At 29.9% G+C, this 21332-nt stretch overlaps 1 protein-coding gene across 1 annotated transcript; it reads left to right on the forward strand.

Annotated features, from left to right (window-relative positions):
• The first annotated feature begins 10754 nt into the window (after positions 1 to 10754).
• On the forward strand, positions 10755 to 17879 carry LOC126842161 (uncharacterized). The gene is made up of 4 exons (XM_050579048.1): positions 10755 to 10843; positions 11904 to 12059; positions 16465 to 16632; positions 17709 to 17879. The coding sequence occupies exons 1-4, from the start codon at positions 10757 to 10759 to the stop codon at positions 17877 to 17879; spliced, it is 582 nt and encodes a 193-aa protein (XP_050435005.1). The 5' UTR covers positions 10755 to 10756.
• Positions 17880 to 21332: the final 3453 nt, after the last annotated feature.

Genomic DNA, 21332 nt, shown 5'->3' on the forward strand with positions numbered 1-21332 from the left:
ATGAAATACTTGTTTTTCCTTTTTCTAATTTTTCCATTATACTTTGATGGATACAAATCAGTCCTATCATTTACCTTTTATCTCGCCTTATATTATGTTAATAACTTAAAAAGTTTATAATCAAAACTAATATTAAAGCAATAAGGTATCTATTATGACTTTATAATTTACCTGAAAAAACTACTATTTTTCAACTACAGTTGTACACACTTTAAACTAATTGTAATAATAGTAATAATAATAAAATAATGTCCTATAAAAATATCATTTTACAAAAGCATTAATTATTTTTAGAAAGTGATAAAATGGGAAGAGTTGGTAGTAAAAAACTTAACTATTTATTGAATTTCGTTTTTTAGTTATCTACAAATGGCTTACTAAAATATTACCAATTGAATCGACGGAGTACTACGAAATATTAAAAATGTTGGAGGCTTCAAATCGTGTTAGTAGTTATAATATCAATATCATTTTTACTTTAACAGCATGATTGATCATACTACCAGGTGAAAAGATGATAATATTCAATTTTTGTCCTTGACACTCTAAACTCTACAATCTAGTCGACAAAATATTAGTACAATATAACGTTCAAGAAAAGATACCAATAATTTGTAAAGTTTTCAGTATTTTTAATTTTTAATTGAAAGCAAAAAACATATTGATTGCCATTTACTTCTAAACAAGCCTGTATCGTTTTAAACAGTTCAGAAGATGTAATCTTTGGAATAATGACCGTTAGTGTTTCAGCTTCTTTGATAACATTTTAATTTTTGACATTTGTGTGTCTTTGCTATGGCACACACACGGAAAAACGACACCGGTTATCACGATAAGAAAAAAAAGGCTGATTTATCTGTTTAGATAAGAGAGATAAGAGATAAGAGATATGTTTTTACTTTGGAACACAACCATAAAATGGCTATCTTGAATTTTTAAAAATACATGTAAAAAAAAAAAAAAGTAAAATATTTAAATGCAATAGAAACGTGGTGCTTATAGCGCAGATGAATGTAAATTAATTTTAAAGGAAAAATCTTAAATATATTCACTGGAACAAAAATTATTTTATCTGTCTTATTTTTGTGGGATACCCTTGAAGATGGAATGTGCACAGTGCAAGTATTCAGAAGCATTGCAGACAAGTTAATCTGTTTAAGAGGAAGTAACGACAAAATATGTAAATAGTTCAAAGATATATTCGTTATTATTTTGAAAAACTTAATCTTAAACCACTAAAAAGATGCTATTGAATACTGTAACAGCTAATACCAAAACTATGCCCACTCTCAGCAGTATCTTGAATTAAGTAATTATCGGTTAAAGAATTCATTATTAGTAATAACTTAAAAAATATTTAAGACTCTTAAAGTTTAAAAACTGATTTGCAGCAGATCCACATTAGTTACAATTGACCAATATTTGATTTGAAAAAAATTGAATTTGCAAATCTATATTCATCTGCTTACAAATTTTATGGACAACCGTTAACTGCAATACTATCCTACGGTAACTAAAAAAAAAAATAATAATAATAATTTGTTAGTGATGAAATTATAGCTTAAACTATTGCAATATTATGATCTTGTATACCTTATCTTATAATATAACACCTACATTTAGTGAATTAAGACGTACAAACAGTATGAATAAACAAAAAGTGTCCAACTAACCAAATGCTTGAAAAATATACACAAAGTTGATGTATTAAAATTTCCCTCTTTACACTTACATTTTGTTCAGAACATACGATGCAAATCATGGTCGTATCCAGCACTCATTTTTTTTTTTGGGGGGGGGGGGTTATTTTAAGATAAAACCAGTATATAATACTTAGAGTTTTAATTAAATAGAACCATATCAGTTTTTAAGGTATATATATATAAATATTTATACCGCGTAGTCGATAAATGTCAGGTGTATGAATGTATCTTTACGGGCCAATTTTTATCTCGGTGACTTAAAAATTAAAAAAATTATTCCCTGTTATTCAGTGCAAAAAGCTCACCTTAAAAGAGGGGTCACACCATTTTCAGTGATGAGACATGATAAGAGATTAGAGATAAATAATTAGAAACAAGAGATAAGAAATAAATAATAAGATGTTAGTGATAAGAGATAAATGATTAGAGACTAGAGGTAAGAAAAAAATGATAAGATGAGTGATAAGAGAAGAATTAGGGGCTGAAAAAGACTGAAAATGATGTGACCCCTCGTTTAAGGTGAGCTTTTTGCACTGAATAACAAAGAGTAATTTTTTTTATTTTTAAGTCATTATTTTTTTACTTAACTGTCGAAATCTTCAATTTTTTACTTATCGAAAAAATGAAAACGGGGGGCTTATTTGGGGGTTCCCCAGATGTCCAATCACCTATTACTTACCTTTCATGCTGGAACACCCTGTTTATAATATTTCGTTATTCTGAGTACAAATCCAAAAATGTAATACAGTTTGAGTACACTATAAATTCTATTTTTATGTATATATATATATATATATATATATATTTTTTTTTTTATTATCGACACGACTTGTGCTTTTATTCATATACAGGGTTGAATCGATTCTATATATGAATGTAAACATTATTATCCAGTCATTATTGATGTCTTCCAATAAGGTACACCAACGAAATTCGAAAAAAACTAAAATTCATTGGCGTGTCCATAAGCCTAAGCAGGCGATAACGATAATATCACGTATTTATTATTATTTAATTCTATTTTAGGCTTTAAAGTTTAAAGAAAACTTACATCAAAATATTTTTCTTTTTTTTACATCATTTTCAGGAATACTTTTAAAAAAATGGAAAAAAGACATAAAGGAAAGGTAATAAAAATATTTTTCGATAAAATTTGGGGGGAGGGGGGTGTTTGAACCCGGACCCCCCCCCCTGAATACGGCCATGATGCTAATCTATAGTAATTGGACCTTCTTTGGTAATTTCATACTGTGTCGGTTCGGACTTTGCGGGGGTTAGACTTTGCTGGTTAATACTGAGCTCATACAACATTTTTGTTTTCAAAATTGCATTATAAGGGTTTATATTTTTCTAAATGCTTTTATAATAAATCTAAATAATTTTCTAACAGCTAAATCAAAAATCGGCCTTTAAGCCCCCATAGAAAAAGTAGTAAAGTTCACATAAAAACAAAAAATCTTATACAAAAGTAATTTTTATCAGACTTCGCCATAGCTCAGAGAAAATTAACTTTAAATGTTTTATAACTAGAAAAACTTAATGTTTTTTCTCTTAAAAATATTGTTTATTATTGATATATTGTATATTTTTTTTTGTACTAGCATAAGAAATACCGTGTTTACTATATCCTATTCCGTTTGGTTGTTTGTGCCTTTATATGTTTAAACTATATTTTGCTTGCACGGTAGTACTGCATGTTTACATAAGCTATTGCGAATACCTATTTTGTACATTCGTATTTTGCCATCGTTGAAGTGTTTATAATTATTTTATTTTTATATTTTATCCCTGAGAACATGCAACTACACGCGATAAGCGTTTAAAGCATAATTATAAGTCCTATAGGTACTACCTACAAGCATTTTTAGTTTTAGTTAAAATCACCTTATTGTACAGAATAGCCAGCAATATATAAAACATATAATATAAGTATTATTTTCTTACACGTTATATTATTGTGCAGTATTTTGCACAATGACTGATCGAATGTCGCATTGCAAACAAAAAATATGATAAACACCGGTTGGTTACACGCGACCTTAGAAGTTTTGACGTTATCAGAACAGTCATGATTTACAAAAACAATATTATAATATAGTTTTACCCACGTTATACTGTTTTCATGATTTAAATCGCAATTATTATTATCTGCACAATACACAAATAATACAACGCGATATTATATTCGTCATATGTTTTAGGTTGAAACCAACTACAATATAACTAAACACATAATACTAATTATACTTGAATGGAAAAGCCATTAGGATAATATGATAGGAAGAGAACAGGGGTTCGGAAAGGCGGAAGAGAGCGTAGGACAATGAAAAAGATTAAGGGGGAAATCACACATTGTAGGTGCTTCGTGTAAGATGCAGTACGGTGAGGAATTAAGTAGAGAAATGGAAAAAAAGAAATAGGGAATGGCCGAATCATAGACGGGCTAAACAAGTTATATAATATTGTGGGGTAAGATTAAAACCGTGAAACCAAAGCAATGGGTACAGGGCTGATATTAAGGCTGAAGAGATGATGACATATTGGATAGGTTGGGAATAAGAGGGGACCGTTTGCCTCACTTGTCAACAATTTTTTTGGGGTAAAGCTGAAGAATGTTCTAAGCTCTAGCTAGAGATGAGAAGTCCACGTGATTCAGGAAAAGATACGAATGAGCTAGCAATTGAATCAACTCGCTTTTAGCGACCTCATATATGTTGTATTCACAACGCTTAAAATAGAAATGAACAATAAATTCAACAATTTAAGGGGCCAAATTCTCTATGAATTGTTATGAGTCAGATATTACGAAAACACTAAAATATTAGCCAGAAACTTGATATGTTTACTAGCCACCTTAAATACATAAAAATGTACCCGTGGTGTTGCAGACACATATGCAAGGTGTTAAAATATAATATGTAATACCTATGTGAAAACCTTTAATAGAGCCTTGCAAACATTCTCCAAATCCTTTATATCCTTTTATGTAGCTTTTTTTTAAATAAAAACTAAAAAAAAAGGAAATTTCATATTGACCATTATACATTTTTATGGTTAAATTGAATCAAAAAACGATGAATTACTGAAAAAACATTTTTTATTAAACCAAGTTATTTAGTAAAATATTAGAAATTATTTATTAATGACTTTATAATAATATTAAGATATTTTTTATTTAACTAATACGGCATCAGCTACAAAGGCTGAAATTGCCGGTTTGCTGAAAAGGCAATTTGCCGGAAACGGAAGAGGGAAGGGTTACAGAAGTTAGATTTCGGTTATAAACTTAAACGTTGTTTTACGGTAGACTGGTTAAAACCCAACAATTAATCTGGATTCAATAAACAACAGTTTTGGTAAGATCAAAATTCGATGAACAATACTTTAATACAAAATCATATTTTTTAATTTTCTTTTACTTTTTGTACTCGGTGTCACTATTCAAACACATGCGTCGATGTGCGAAATTTTACAAAAACCTGACTTTGTAAAAATTAAAATAATTTATACGTGGTCTAATCATTAATGAATCACTCTGTATATCATATTTTATACAAGCCGTGAGATTCTGATGACCAGTGGACTTGTTGGTTCAAATTGATCTATAAAACGAGACCACTAATTTTTTGAAAATTTTCCTTCAAGTTGCCGCCATTTAAACTATTTTAAAATTTTGTGGAAGCGATGGGCATTTTTAAATATTTTCTGATTGCTTTTGGCTATTGGAGGATTCTTCAGTATGCCAAAGATTTTTCTAGAATGAGGCTATATCGTCGTATAAACATTTCTTAGAAATCTGTAGTGGATATATTTTTTTTTTAAGGTAAAACCAATCACACAAATTACACTATGTTGGTTGTACGCATGTAGGCGTAAACGACTGAGATTGTATCAACAGTCGACAGGTGGCGGAAATATATTCGCATTACATATCATTGGTTACAAGATATCGGTAACAAAGGTAAAAAAATAATTGCAGAAAAAAGAACAGCTCTAACCGTAAACCATTATTAAATAATTTGGACAACAGATTTCAGATTTCCAAAGATGTCTGGATACTTGTACACTGATTCCCAAGAGTGGTTTACCCTCTGTAGACACTCTTATAGTAAAAATACAATATTAAGCTCATTAATTATTATTGCCATTACAAGACTATTATCGAAACAATTGTTTGAAAATGATTTTATCAAATTCAGTCAGTTTGGTCCAACTAAGTCCCAACCCCATTGTAACGGTGTATAGCTATATGAATATCCGCAATACCGCCATACTTAATAAATGTAGGTGTTGACAGTAATCGTTCACACGAGGGGTTTTTTTTATTAAAACTTTCTTTGCGTTTTACGGATTCGTAAAGGCAGTAGTCATTAATTATAAAAAGCGTCACCATCGTTGAAAAACATATTGTTGTACATAAGGTCTCTTTGCATGGCACGTGAAATATTATTTAAACTAGCGCTAAAATATATTTAAAAAAAATAGAACGCCGTAAGTAAACTCTACCACGGCAAACGAAAATATCGAGAAAAATATGTTATCGTGCTTTGGTTTTTCCGTAGAGAAATAAAATACAGTACTCCGAAAACCACGACTGCCGAGTGTTCCTCGATAAGAAGTATTGTCATATTGTACCGGTAATACTATATTATATTTCAAGTTTAAACGAGGTCATGTCTTTTTCTCGGCCATTAGTGTTGCTGATTGTAGTGACAGCTGCTCTTTGGCAATACGGCGATTCTTGTACACGTCAAAAATACGCCGAGACATACACGGACGAATACTATGAAAAATTACTCGAAGTAGAAACGGGATATAATCACGAACGATCAGTACAAGTATATGAAGAACTGAAGAAAACTTCAATACAGGCGGCGATTGATGAGATTTATAAACATCTCCTGTGCAGTTATGTGCACATTTGTAGGCATTACATGAATGTGGTCAGACCTCTATGGGCCGAAGACGGTGACGATGCATTAGAAATTCTAGTTTACTACAATGAAGATACCGTGTGGTTATTTAAAGACCAAGTGGTCGACATGTTGAACGTCATGTATAATTTCGGTAAAATCGATTCTGTTGATCATTTATGGCTCATGTACATGTACACGAGCAATTTGAAGTCACTGGACAAAAACCGTCTACTAGACGATGAAGAAAAACGATTCCGTTTGTTGCGCGACCATGATGCCGTTTACCTGAGACTTGGACTATTCGTTCAGCGACATTGCAATATTCCAAACAATGATAACGTGTATGACGATGGTTACGTCGATTGTCGTTATTGTAAACCTCTGGAAAACCAATACTTGTTGGCCGCCGTACCAGTCCAAAACTCCGTGGTCGAACTCAAAGACATAATCCACGACAGAATCTCTGAAATAACTGAAACTATGACCATCGACGATTGTAAATTGTACTTTGCATTTGATCATTTGCTTCTGAAACCGGCAATTGACGATTACCCTACCTTGAGTCAATTATTGAAAGACTTTGCAGAAATCGCCGACGAATCGGAACGACAGACTACAACCCGTCTAATAAAGGATACCTGCTCCGGCAATAACAACGTCGAATCTTTTGAAATACTGGCCAACAATGTTGCTAAATGTCAAGATATTTTCACGAACCTTGTGAAATATGTTATGTTCTATATCACGTGGAAATACGTACGTGAAGTTGGATATTACTTACCGGAATCAGTAAACCCATTTAATGAGGAAGGCGAAAAATGGGAAAAGCCAGAAACTGCCATTCTTTGGATAAATGAGTACAGCTCGAAGATATTAAGCTACTTTTATGAAATTATAAGGTTTTTTAATTTGAAACTAGACAACGATCTAGAATTTATTGCTAGACTCTTTGATGCATCATCAGAATCCATGTTAGCCGATGTGGAAAAAAACAAAGAGCTTGAAAATACCGTTATGGCACATCTAATGGAAATAAATTCGATTAATTTTTTTTTCGACCAAAGTAACTTTACTACTGGTAAGTTCACCAAAACGTATTTTTCAAACCGGTGGTCCATGTTAGAATGTTATAATTCCTTTTGGGATAAATATAAATTTAGATTAAATCGGTGTGGGGATTTTGAGAGTCGATTTAGTTTTGCTATATTTGGGAAAGTTGTAGAACAGTCATTAAAAGCTATTGATTTTCAAGTAATAGCTTCATTTAATCGTTTTTCTGAATGGCAATGTTTATTTTAAAATAATGTTTTTATTAAATTTTAATTTATCTTAATTATATCAAAATTTTAAATCGTTTTCAAGTAGGATAAGCGATTTATTCGGTTTATAGTTAATGCTTTGTAAATTCTGATTTACCTTTTTCAATACAGTTTTTTCATATCATAATGATGTAATCATTTTTATTTTGTGACCTTACATGTTAAATAGAATATTCTTAGTTGTTATGAAAAATTATCATAATTTACCCAAAAACCTAACAGTCATAATATAATAATGTTATCAAAATAATTAATGTTGACAAATAAATAAAGTGCTCGATTTTAACTGGTTCTCATTTCTAATAACTATTTATTTATTATACCATTTTTACTAAATCAGCTCTAAATTGTACTATGAAATTATTCTCGATCAAATCAAAAAATGTAAGAAAAACACAATTATATGATACCTTTATGGAGGTAAAATCATTATCAATGGAATTCGATTCTCCATAGTATTACCAATTTATTACAATAACAATTAAACTTAGATTATTCATTATAGTTATCGATCAAGAAAAGTTATTCTTAAGATTGTTACTATCCACCCGCCACTTTCTATTCATCTACTTTTACGGTTCTAAAAATATTTGTATAATAATAATAAATTAACAAAAAAGTGTAATAAAATGTTCAAACCTAATACTAAACATACAATTGTTATTCACGTATAAAAGACAAATGTTATGTTGTGTAGCGTAACAGTAGAGCACATTAGACTAAACATATCAGTTATAAATTATGAGCAAATAGTACAGGTTAGAATATTATTATGATATTATAATATTCTATTTTTTACTAAAATAATTTTTAAATCTTCTATTGCATATCAACAGTACGAGCAGTGAACAGTTAGTTACAAACATTACACACTTAAATAATTATATATATTATTTTATATTTAATAATAAAATGTACGACAGACGAACGGACGAGTAGTTTTTGAGTTTGAGTTAGTAATTTAGGTGTTCTGGTATAATGTTATGCTTAAAGAAAAATTGGTAAGTTATAAATACTTAAGATCATGTATACATGAGAATGTAAGAAAGAAAGAATAGATATTGAGTAGAATAATGTGTAGTTGGATAATGTAGGAGTACAAACAAAGATGTTGTGTATGTGACAAAAAAAGTACAGCTTATGTGATGAGATGGTTTTGTAAAACAAAATGATACCAATAATGATGTGAGGTTTAGTTACTAAATAGGAGTGATAAAATGATGGGATGATATCTTAATTTTGAGATGCGAGTACGATAAAGTATTAGACAGAATATTAAAAAAAAAAAAAAAGAGCATAATTATATGAGACCAGAGTAGATTGATTGTAACAATAACTAGAAAAATAATGAGAAAGAGAGCAGATTGTAATGGCTTTAACATTTACAATGTCGGATGAATGAATGAAATATAAGCCTAATATGAGTTAATTCATTGCACCAAAAAATCTAAAACGACTTAAGTAAACATACTGAGGCTTGGGGAACAATGGAAAAAAATTGGTAAAGAAGAGGCTAACTTGCCATCGAAAATAATGACATAAATGAATTTGGAATACCACTCATAATTGTTGTAGCAGATGGTACATGGTCCAAGATCATACAAAGGTAACTACAAGGTGTTGTAAGTATATTTTTCTTAGGTTAGGTGTATTAAATTTATATTTGTTCCGTATTAGTTTGTTAAAAAATATGAATTTTAACCTACAAAATAATTTGTAAATTTTCACGATTTTTCTAAAATGACACTCAGAATCCACCTATGATGTTGATTATAGGAACAAATCTTAAGTTCTAAAACAACAAAAATAAAATAAATTAATTATTTAAAAAACACACACACTTTTGTAATATTAATATATTTCTCACTCTACTGAGGATTTCAAAAATAATTTACAAATTTATAAAAATTGAATAGGTATTGAATTAACTAAATTTTAAATATTGTTAAGCATCATTAATTTTTTATTAAAAAGAAAAGCGTGGGCCCTATTCAACGAAGTCCCTAATAAGTTAATCAAATAACATTTCAGATAATGTTTTATATTGTAAGATTTTTTTTGTAATTTAAATTTGGTTCGATATTAGTGTGTGTCACATACATTTCATAATACTCAACTCAATGAATTTGGACTTTGTTGAATAGGGTCCACGCTTTTCTTTTGAGTCAAAAATTAAAAATTTTAACTGTGTTTCAACCGTTGACAGTTGTTCGGTGAAGCATTAATCGAGTAGTGATTTTGTCAGTTTTTTGAAAAAATAATTCCAAAAGACCTCCCAGGGCAACAAAAAAAAATATCAAGTTTTTATACACGGACTTTTAAGTAGTAGTCATTGTCAAATTTGTCTTCATCTCATTTACTCGATTTTTGGAATGAAATATTTTCCAAAAAAAATCATATCTCTGAAACGTAATTACAATGTTTAATAATGCTATCTGGGATACTTTGACCCGAGGATTTGAAATTTAACAGTTTGTTTTTGTTGGGTATTTTTCAACTTGTACTCCGAATTATAAATACTGTAATATATTTTTTACCCATCCGGTGAACATTATTTACGGTTGAGTGTCACAAATAACGAATCAAATAATAATTATTCGATGATGCTGATTGCCGATTACATAGAAGTCACGGTGCTTACATTTTGCGTCTATCTACAAGTACAATGCACGACTAACTAGTGTATATTAAACACGTATGTCGCTATTTTGAAAAAAAAAAAATAATAAAACACAACTTGCTGTCGTCGAGTTCTATTCGCTCGAAATCAAATTGTTATTTTACCGTTGTAACTTTTGTACTTGCTTTGGTGTTAATCATGATTTCGCTTGCCATTGTACTCGTTTGTTGTGTTTTACAGACCACGGGGATCAAGCCGCCAACATACTTTCCGAATTTGCCAATGGTAATGTTTAAAAAAATGTTCTTTACATATTACTTCAGTGGTGTGTGTAAATATAACAATTGAAAAAACCAAAATAGCACAGTTTCCCGTTTAGTTTTGAAACACACGTCCGTTTTTATTGAAAACTGATTTTTCATGGGAAAAATTATCGAAATTTTTGGTAAAATTGGACTATTACTTACAAAGATAGTACAAAATGCGTTTTCCCCGGTAAATTTCCAAATGGACGTATCCGGTTGTTGCTCCCAAACTCATGAATGTCCGCTCAGCCGCAATTACCATTACAGGTATTACTTTTTTTTTAGCGTTTTTACAAAAAGCAGAATACAATGATAACTCAACCGGCGATGATTGACCGAAATCGTTTGCGTATTGTCGTTTTAACAATACCGTTTTGCCTTTAAGTTCTTTATCTGTTCTTTTTTTTTAATTATTTTACGCGTTGAAAATAAAAAAAAATTTTAAAACCTTCTGTAGACCTAAGGATTGGTTTTTAATTTGTTTTGCTACAATACCTAACAAAAAATTATAGGAAAAAACGTTTATTTCAAATAATTGTTTTGGACATCTCGTGCGATCAGTGTTTTTCTGGCAATCTTTTTTCTCTTATTACTAAAAGAAATTGAAATTCAGCTGTATCACTGTATTTTCTTTACGCTCAAGGTACATATTCATTTTATACTTGATTTATTTCAAACTAAACTACCAAACTTAAATTATACTTGAAAATTGTTCGGGTCGATCGTAATTGAAATTCTTTACCTCGTTTACTACCATTGGCGGGAAATAATTGGGTTCTGTATTTTCTTTGTACGTGACGGTCCAATTTTACTGTAATGCCAAAATGTAGATGATTTTTCCATGGAAATTTTGTCCACGAAAAACCAATTTAAATGATAAAAATTGTCGCCCTCGAGCCGAGGACCTACCGTTTTTGCTGTTTTAAACGGACAGAAAGGACTCTAGGACTCTATGACCTTGGGTATTTCCCTATTAACACCACTGATGTAGGTATTAGATTAACTCGAGAGTAACTAATTTGTATACATGTGATTTCCAGGGAGAGTATAAGTTGAAATTTAAAGCTGTGTTTCCGTGCGAATCTACCGAACGTCATAAGTTACAGTACAACACGTATTTAAGTAAAAAAAGTGTTAACGAATTCGAGCTAAAGGGCAACCTAACCTATTTCGTTCCGTTCGACGATTCGATTAGTGTGAGTTTATTACCTATTATTATTATTTATTTTTTTATTATTCTCATAATAAGTATGTTTATATGTATTATAATAAGAGCGAATAGACTTTTGCCGTTGAAAAGAAATTCAATGATTATGTATCATTACGATACCTACAATACGGTAATATAGCGATAAATGTATAATGTATGTATTTATAAAATAAAGCGTGGGGTTAAGTCGTGTCATTGACATTTTTGCGGCCCATCAATAAATCTCGGTATGTAATAGTATTGTCTATGTATATTATTTTTCTCTCTTTTGTCGAAATAACAAATTGGCCAATTAATAAGAGACATTTATTATTAACTAGCTCATAATCATCACGTCATTACCACGTCATTATTACATAATATAGCTTGCCTGAAAAATAATCTTTTTTAACATACTGTATAAAAATATTTTTAAAAGTATAATTTACTCACACACAATATTACATCTTAATTAATTATAATATAATATTAAAATTAGTTGAGAGAAAATATTTAAAGGTAAAAAGAAAACTATTAATGCACAGAGAAAAACACGAATCAAAAAAAAGAAGAAGAACATTGACAGTGTTGGCAACCTCATGTAACAAGCAAAACATTTGTTTGCTACATTGTTACATCTGTATCAAACAATTATTTTCATAAATAAAAAGAGCAATATTTTATTGTGTTTACTAAAAAAAATTCCATGAAAATCAGGTGAAGTATTCACTTATTGTTTTTTTCTCAGATCAATTAAATTTTAAGATCAACAATTATTTCCCCTAATTCGTTAATAGATGGATTTAACAATTGTTGGTAAATAAAACTGTTATACAATTTATTACTAAATATTAAATACCTACATAAGATTAATATTCATTTCACGGTGAATAGGTAATAATAAAACGAAAATATTGTCAAAACTAGAAAACTAAATTAACAATTCTTAATTTTTTTAATTCATATTTTGTATCTCCTTGACAAGCTCTTTCTAATGAGATTAGAAACAATTTTCTATACTGTTTGAGTAAAAAAAAACTATATTATTTATAGCTTTTTAAAAAAAAACTTACCAATATTTTGTCTATTTTATAGTTTTTTTTTTTTTTAATAATGTTTTAACCATCGACTGTTGTTCATCGAAGCGTTAATCGAGTAATGATTTTATCAGTTTTTCGTTAAAGTAATTTCAAAAAAGCTCCCATTCTGCAAAAAAAAAATATCTTTTTATAATTTCATATTATATTTTATTTAAATAATAGGTACCTATTTTTTGGCGTAGAAATTTGATGTACAACAATTTTGATTTAAAAAATGTCGTTAAGGTATTATATAAATATTATATATATATGAGGGACGAAATAACGTATTTTGTGTTATTAACGAATTTCATTTTGACCGCTATTGTATTCTGTTTTTTATTTTTTAGCTATTATTACATTAATTAGACTTTTACAATAGAACAGTTAATCTTGATCAGTCAATATTTCTCATATCCTTTTTTCTGTGAAATTCAACGTAATACAATTATTTTTATTGTACCAGTTTATTGTACCTCCATTCAATTGCCAGGTATATAAAAATAAAATAAAATATTTTAGCTTCGATGCAAAGCGAGAAGGTATTGGTTTTACTCTGATGTGTGTTTTTTTTTTTATCTGTATACACTGTAACTTTTTTAATACTGGACCAATTCCTTCGAATAGCAACTCTATAAATAGAAAATTTCATCTAGTTTGTACTTAGGGGGGGGGGGGTAAAAGTTGAAAAAGTTTAATTTTTCGCAGACGAAAGTTGAAAAAACAAAAAAAAAAACCGTACGAGTTTTTAAGTTAGAACTTTTACTGGCTATAGTTTCGAGAAAAAGAGTCGGATCGAGTTGAAATGTATAAGAAATATTTATTTGGTATGCCCGCGCACGTCAGTTGTGTCAAATTTAAACTATACCCATTTCCCACCCCCCTAGGGGGGGTAACAAGTTTTTTTGTTTTTCGGGGTTTTTAGCCGTAATTTTAAAACTTTTGGATTGAAAATTTGCCAGTATTTTGAACTCATATGTGTCCATAACATATTAAACGAGAAAAAAATTCGGCACTACAGTTTTTTTTTAATTGCCGGGAAACTGTGTTTTCGTAGATTTCGTATATTTTAACAAAAACACCTAAAATCTTTAAAAAAAACTTATTAAATCATTAAAACAATTTTATGTATATTTATGCAGAATGATACTATTAAGTTTTGTGCTCAATTACCACTTTTGACTTTAAGTTTACACAAATTCAATTTTTTTTTTTTTTTACTTAAGTTCTTTCTGGATGAAAAAACCGATCCGTGTACTTATTGAGACACTTAATGATTCTGACATGACAAAACCACTGTTGTTATCTCGTTATTTTATTAACCACGTTATATTACCGTACAGTGATAAAATCACTTTCGAAAAAACGCTTCGATGCAAATCGGTAGTTAGTATTTTCAAGCCAGTACAATCCAAACCAAGCACAGTATAAACCAGCAAAGTTAGAAAGTTTTAAATGAAGGTTCTGTACTTACAAATGAGCATCAAAGCCTTAATTTGAAAGTGATTTTATCCGAGAGGACTAGTACAGTAGAGTATTGGCATAATGTAATCAAAGCAATGAGGAAACGGAGAGGTCACAGGTCTACAAGAATTATTATAAATAAAAGTGATAAAATTGAATAAAATCGCTTTCAAATAAACGCTTTGATGCTTATTTGTAAATACAGAACCTTCATTTAAAACTTTCTAACTTTGCTGGTTTATACTGTGCTTGGTTTGGACTGTACTGGCTTGAAAATACTAACTACCGATTTGCATCGAAGCGTTTTTTCGAAAGTGATTTTATCACTTTCAGATTTAAAAATTCCTGTAAACCTGTGACCTCCCCGTCACCACTATGCCCCGACCCAACTATGCTCCGTCCCCACTATGCTCCGACCCCACTGTACTGTTTTTTTTTTCTTTCTTTTACTGGTTTTATCATGATGTTGTTTTTTTGTGTCTGTAGACACGATAACTTTTTTCCTGATTATCTATTTACACGTGCAGTACCACTTTTAGATCCAGAATTGTATGTAGACGGTACATTGGTCAAAAGTAGAAAAAGTCAACTCCTTAGGCCCCCAACCGTGGAAAAACCCCAACAAATTTGCCGGTTTTTCAACTTTCAACTTAAATTTGCTATAACTCAGCGAAACACAGTTGAATCTAGTCGAAATTTGTATAAAACAATAATAGGGCATGTCTCTATCTGCACATGTCCTCAAACCCCAATTTTGATTACCCCCGCCTCTTGAGGGTTTAAGGGTTTTTTTTTTTTTTTTTATAGGCGCAATTTTAGGTTTTAAGAGCTTGAAATTAGTTTAAAGATAGGTCTAATATATACCTATAAAATGTGTAGTCAAAAATTTTGTTTTACGATGAAAAAACCGTAAAAGTGACTTAAACACTATAAATGTTGGTTTTGAAGACTATTAAGGGTATAAAAACTCTTTTTTATTAAACTTATTCTTTAAGGCATTGCAAGGTTCCAATATTAAAGGTTTTGACATTTGTATGCTAAGTGCTATACAGTTTTCAATTAAATGTCCAAAAATAATAAAAATACCCTATCATGTCTTAATTCGCGCCAGAGGGGTTAAGTAACACTTGCCAAATTTTACCTAAATTACTTTCTCACATGACTAGGACAAATCTATGAGGAACGGACCAGTGTTGTCAGATGGTGGGAAAAGTGTGTCAATTTTTTATTTTTAAGAAAAAAATGGGAGATTTTCTTCTTAAAACGGAGTTTTGAAACATTGTAATCAAGTTTTAACTATTTAATTCAATACCCGGGGTTTACTGTGTAAACAAAATAACTCCTTTTAATTTTAATAAGTAGATACGTCCATAGTTAACCTGATTCGTAGCTATAAATGTGGCCACCGGTATATAATGACTATCACTCGAACATGTATGAATATAGTAATTATAAATTGTTGTAGTTCTGACATATAAACAATAATGGAACTTGAAAGTACCAATAGTTACTTCTGCTGAACAGTATTGTGATTTGTGATGTTCAAATTATTTTGCATTATGCACAAAACTAACTAATAGGTCTTAAAAACCGTTTTTTATTATTACTATAATGAAGTGTTGTGATATTCGTTTTCGGTCAAAAGTAGTTTTTTTTTTTTTGGTCAACATATTTTGGCGCGATGAAATTGTGATGAAAAAAGAGATATTTAAAGTCATCACTGGATAGTATATTATATACGCAACACTTGGCAACACTGGTACCGACTAAAAATAATTTAGTTTAAAAATGTCCTCTATAACGTACATTAGTAGGTACACCCTTGTGCAGTTTGACGATACAATATATATATATTGTGATATTTTTTAGATAAATATCAATATGGCGTCAAAAGGATCAATCGGTGGCTGGAAAGACAATGCACATGTTTACACCACGCCTAACGCTTGTTCGAAAATGAAGTTTTTGTTTGGAGATTCGTGGAAAGTTTATGTCAAAGGATTTAATTTTTCTGACACGGAATGTCCAATGAAACCGGTAAAATCTATTGTCAACGGGTTTACAAGACGTAATTATATAGGTTCATAAAATCGTCAAAAATATAACACAAAGAGTGTAATTAATTTTATTAGATTTTCCAATAATTTATACTGGGAATATTTGTTTTGTTGCTTCTACTACTTGCTACTTGCTACTACTCACTTATGTATCAAGTGGTACACAGGTGATTCATTTTAGGTAAGACGCTAATTTTCTCGGAAAATATAAACATTAAAAAAAAAATTTAATTTCCAACCCTTGTAATAAAAAAAAAGGTAGGACATCACTTTTTCAAATGGCAACATATGTTTTAAATTCCATAAATATGTAGACAATTTTTTTAAAAAATTGTTATTGTTTGATTTTTAAATTTTTATCCATTTGTTCGCTTGTTATAGCTTTGTAAAGATTTAAATTTTTGTCTATATTTCTTAATGTTTTCATTCGGTTCAACAAAGACAAGTAGTTTTATTACACCAGTCATCACATAAAATAATAATTTAATAGATAATATCCGCTGGTCAACCATTATCTCAAAACATTTTATTGTGTTTTATACTCGCCTTTCGGACAATGGAAGCATAAATAAGAATTTTATGGGCTACCAGTCTATGGGACACTGAAGAAATACGACAATATTTAGGAGAAAACGTAATGTCTTTACCAAGTCATAGCTAACGAACAGATGGTTGAAAATTCAAAATTCAAACGATAACATATTTTAAAAAAAAATTCTACATATTTTTGGAATTAAAAACATATGATGTTGTCATTTGAAGAAGTGGTTTTGGACCCTTTTCATCGTATAAAGGATACATACAAACATTTTCAAAGTAATAAAAAATATAGTACAAAGTGTATCTAAAAAAATTGGAAAAAAATAATATTAAAAATATTAATATTTTTGGAGAAAACTGGTGTCTTACCCAAAATGAATCACCCTGTACGTTCATTCTTAATGTGCTTGGTTGGGCCTGTACTGGTATTAACCATGATTTAAATATACCCGTGGTGACCTCCAACGCCCCAAGTGGCCAATAAATATATAATTCATTATTTTATCTTTGTTGTAGGGTACTTACGTGGCAACCGGAATCGACGTTGATAAAATGACGAACACTAATTTCCCCAAGACATTTTTTTACGGAGAGTATAAAATGGCATTTACGTTCACGAGCAGTAAAGGCGAAAAACTTGGCTGTACCGTGTTAGTTTTAGATATCTTGCGGCCGTGGGAAAATTAATCGTTATCGTTGTATTCATATAAAGATGTATGTGTTTTATATTATGGAATATTGTTCAATTAGTTTCCGTAAATGATTGTGTTCTTTTATTTTCGTCTATAAGTAAATTCGCTGTAAAAGCGATGGAAAACGGCCGAATATAAAATACAACACGAACAAAAAATTTCATACTTGGACAATTATCGACACGTGTTAAAGTAAAACTATTTAGTCTTGTATATTTTGGACCATTGTATAATTATTTGATGTTTACGCGATTTTTTTTATACTTTCAATTCAAATGCAATATTGATAAATATGAATAAAACACTATATTATAACGGTTATAATTTTTTCATAGTTTAAGTCCTCCATCTCATAGGGGTTCTTCCCACTCCCAATGAGTTTCATTATCTTGGTTTTCTCAGTATTAATTTGAAGACCCAATTTCTTCGTTTATGTAGTAATGGCGTGGTTAAAGTTGTTAATATCTATTTAATCGTTATTTTTAATTTGTTACTATTATTAAGTAGTCATTTTTATTTGATTGAAGATGCCTCTTTTCTATGTTAGCGTATGGCTTTATGAGCATACAAATTTCAGCTTAATGTCGAGTTTTATTAAATAATTACCTCTACAATGCGTCTTCAATAAATAGAGGGTTTGGCCGGTAACTTAAGAGTCAAAGGCCCCGGTGCAAAAAATTATTCATCGGCCCCCTACTTGAGTATTGTAAATTTAGTACATATAAAATGCATGTTATTTATTATTTACTAATAACTAAAATTGACATACTTTTGTACTTTGGTCTAAGTCTAAATATATTGGTAGATATTTTGTCACTTTCCAAAAATGAATAAAGATACCTATTGATGAATTTATTATAATTCATAGTCATTAAACAATGAATACGGTTTCCAACATCCGAAACGGACAAGAACTTCAAGAAGAAGAAACAATAAATACTGTATAATAATTAGTATAAAATATAAACTGTATATTTTTTTAATATTTAAAATTTAAACTATATGGTTGCTGACTGCATAGGCCCCCGTTGCAAAGGCCTAACGTCTACGCCTATAGTTTTTACAGCACTGGCTATGGTGTCTTACGTTACTGTTGTGAAAATATTATACTTATTTAATACAATTTTAACACGCTTATATTAGCTTCACTTGTATGTATGTTTGTATGTTTGTTTGTATGTAACTATGTAACTAAAAGAGATAGGCAACCGAACGTACATGCGTGTATTCATTGTTGTTTACCTGAAGTTTTCAAGTAATAGAGACACGTATGTACTAGAATTAAAAAACACGATTTTGAAGCACATCGAACTAAAAAGTGGAAAATAAATATAGTTAAAAAAAACTAAAAAACACGCTTAAATAGTAAAATAAACTAAAAAGTAGAAAATAATTTTCAATATAGAAATCAATTAATAAAAAATAAATAGTATTATTGTGAAAAAAGTGTGGGGCGCTTATTCAAGATCTTGATATATGTAGCGCCCCACGCATTTTTTCACAATAATACTATTTATTTTTTATTAATTGATTTCTATATTGAAAATTATTTTCTACTCTTTAGTTTATTTTACTATTTAAGCGTGTTTTTTATTTACCACTGATTTTTTGAAATATTGTGTGTAAATAATGTGTAATAAAATAAAACTTCCACTCCTTCCAGACGAATAGGTAAATCTTACTCTATGGTATTTTCTAACTTAGTTCATGATTATTTTTTGAAAACATTTTAACCGTGGGTACACTTCTTTTGTAGAAGCTCTACCGGTAGGTCCAATGTTTATTAATTATTATTTCAACAATACTTTCGTTGGAGCGTTGATATAATCGAATATGTCGATAAGCCCGCGCTTTTCAATATTCATCTTTACTGTATTCTACCTCCAGCCGGCCATCGCGGTTGCCACTGTTATCACCTATTCACGCAAACCACGGACTATAATACAGGACTGGAAACGACACTCATATCAATGGAACCAAAGTACAACGCTTGCTAGTACAAAAGCGCTCTTAACGCCATCTATAGATCAGTCAGTAATTGCACACAAAAATACTAAACAAAACAAGTTTAATACAATAATACAATATTCTCTATTATACATTATATTTAAAGTAACTAATTTTGCTAATTTTTCGTTTTTCGAATTAATTTTGTTTAGGTTTTTATTTTGTATGTTTGTCAACTGTTTCATCCTTGTACTCGTAGTAATAGGTATAATATTTACGAATGGACATGTAAGTACACTGGCGTTATTGTTCAACACATCATCAAATGTGTCTTGAAAGACACCTCTAGTCTCCGCACAATGTTTTAAAAAAGAGTTTTCTATTGTAGTTATTAATTTATGAAAATATTTATTTATTAATTGCCCCTGGATTTTAAATTGGTAAACGCAGCTTCGGATTTGCTTGAATAAGTCTTCCTAAAAATATTAATTTACACTAAGTCGTCAGGTAAAAAATGATTTTGACACACAAAATTTGCCACCGAACTTTTGCTATTCGCCTTTGAAATGGTTTGATTTGGAAATCAATTTTTTTCCTTGGGCCATTTAAATAGAGTGCATTTTATTGTATTGTTTAAAACACTTTTACACAAATGCACGCTACATTTGCGAGGCACTTTCGAAAATGTATAAAAATATTACTAAATTTTCTCATTATTTTGTCGGCCCTATTCCCGCCAATTCCGTATTAGGTTAGGTTAATCCACGGATCTTAATATTTTATTAAATTATAAAATACCACTGATTATAATAGTTTATTCACGATGTAGAGAAGATAAGGTGACACCACTCAACTTCTTATCAGTAAAAATCTTGGGTCGAATGCTTCAGGCATTTTGGTAGTTCAGCTTCGCTGTACAGGCGGCGCCACCATTCGCCCGGAGGCCGATATTTTCTATGCGGCTTATGGCGATAAACGTTATTTATTTATTTTTTTATGTTAATTATTCTTTATTTGGAGTTTTTATTATTTGTTTTGTTTTATTTAGTAAAAAGTATTTACTGTGTTAAATTTTAAATTGCGAAAACTGCATTTTTTAACGGCATTAAAGTAAATATTAGCACTGGTATATCACTGGTATATAGCTTTCATAATTAATTTTATTCTGATCCAGTCTTTGTCCAGGACTGAGGACAGTTATTACTTGTTTACTTCGTTATTTTAGCTACTCTGCGAATATAAAGTAGTTTACCAATACTAATTACTCATTAGTATACATAGTCATAATTTCTAGTTCAGCGTAATAGAGTAAAACAAAACATAAAACTATAGTAGAGAAATTGCCAATAAATCCAAAAGATCTACATTAATCAATGAATGTTATTTGTAAAAACGAATAAGATCAACAGTATTTTATATACCTTATTATACATTCCGCGGTATATTATGTAGACACAAAATATAAACAATCATTTGTGATGCAAATATCATCCCTAGGAAC

This window comes from Adelges cooleyi, unplaced genomic scaffold (genome assembly GCF_023614345.1).
Source record: "Adelges cooleyi isolate 19-005CV unplaced genomic scaffold, UGA_ACOO_1.1 ACOO_flye_CR_arks_rails_tigmint_CR_PRNA_447, whole genome shotgun sequence".
Classification (NCBI taxonomy): domain Eukaryota; kingdom Metazoa; phylum Arthropoda; class Insecta; order Hemiptera; family Adelgidae; genus Adelges; species Adelges cooleyi.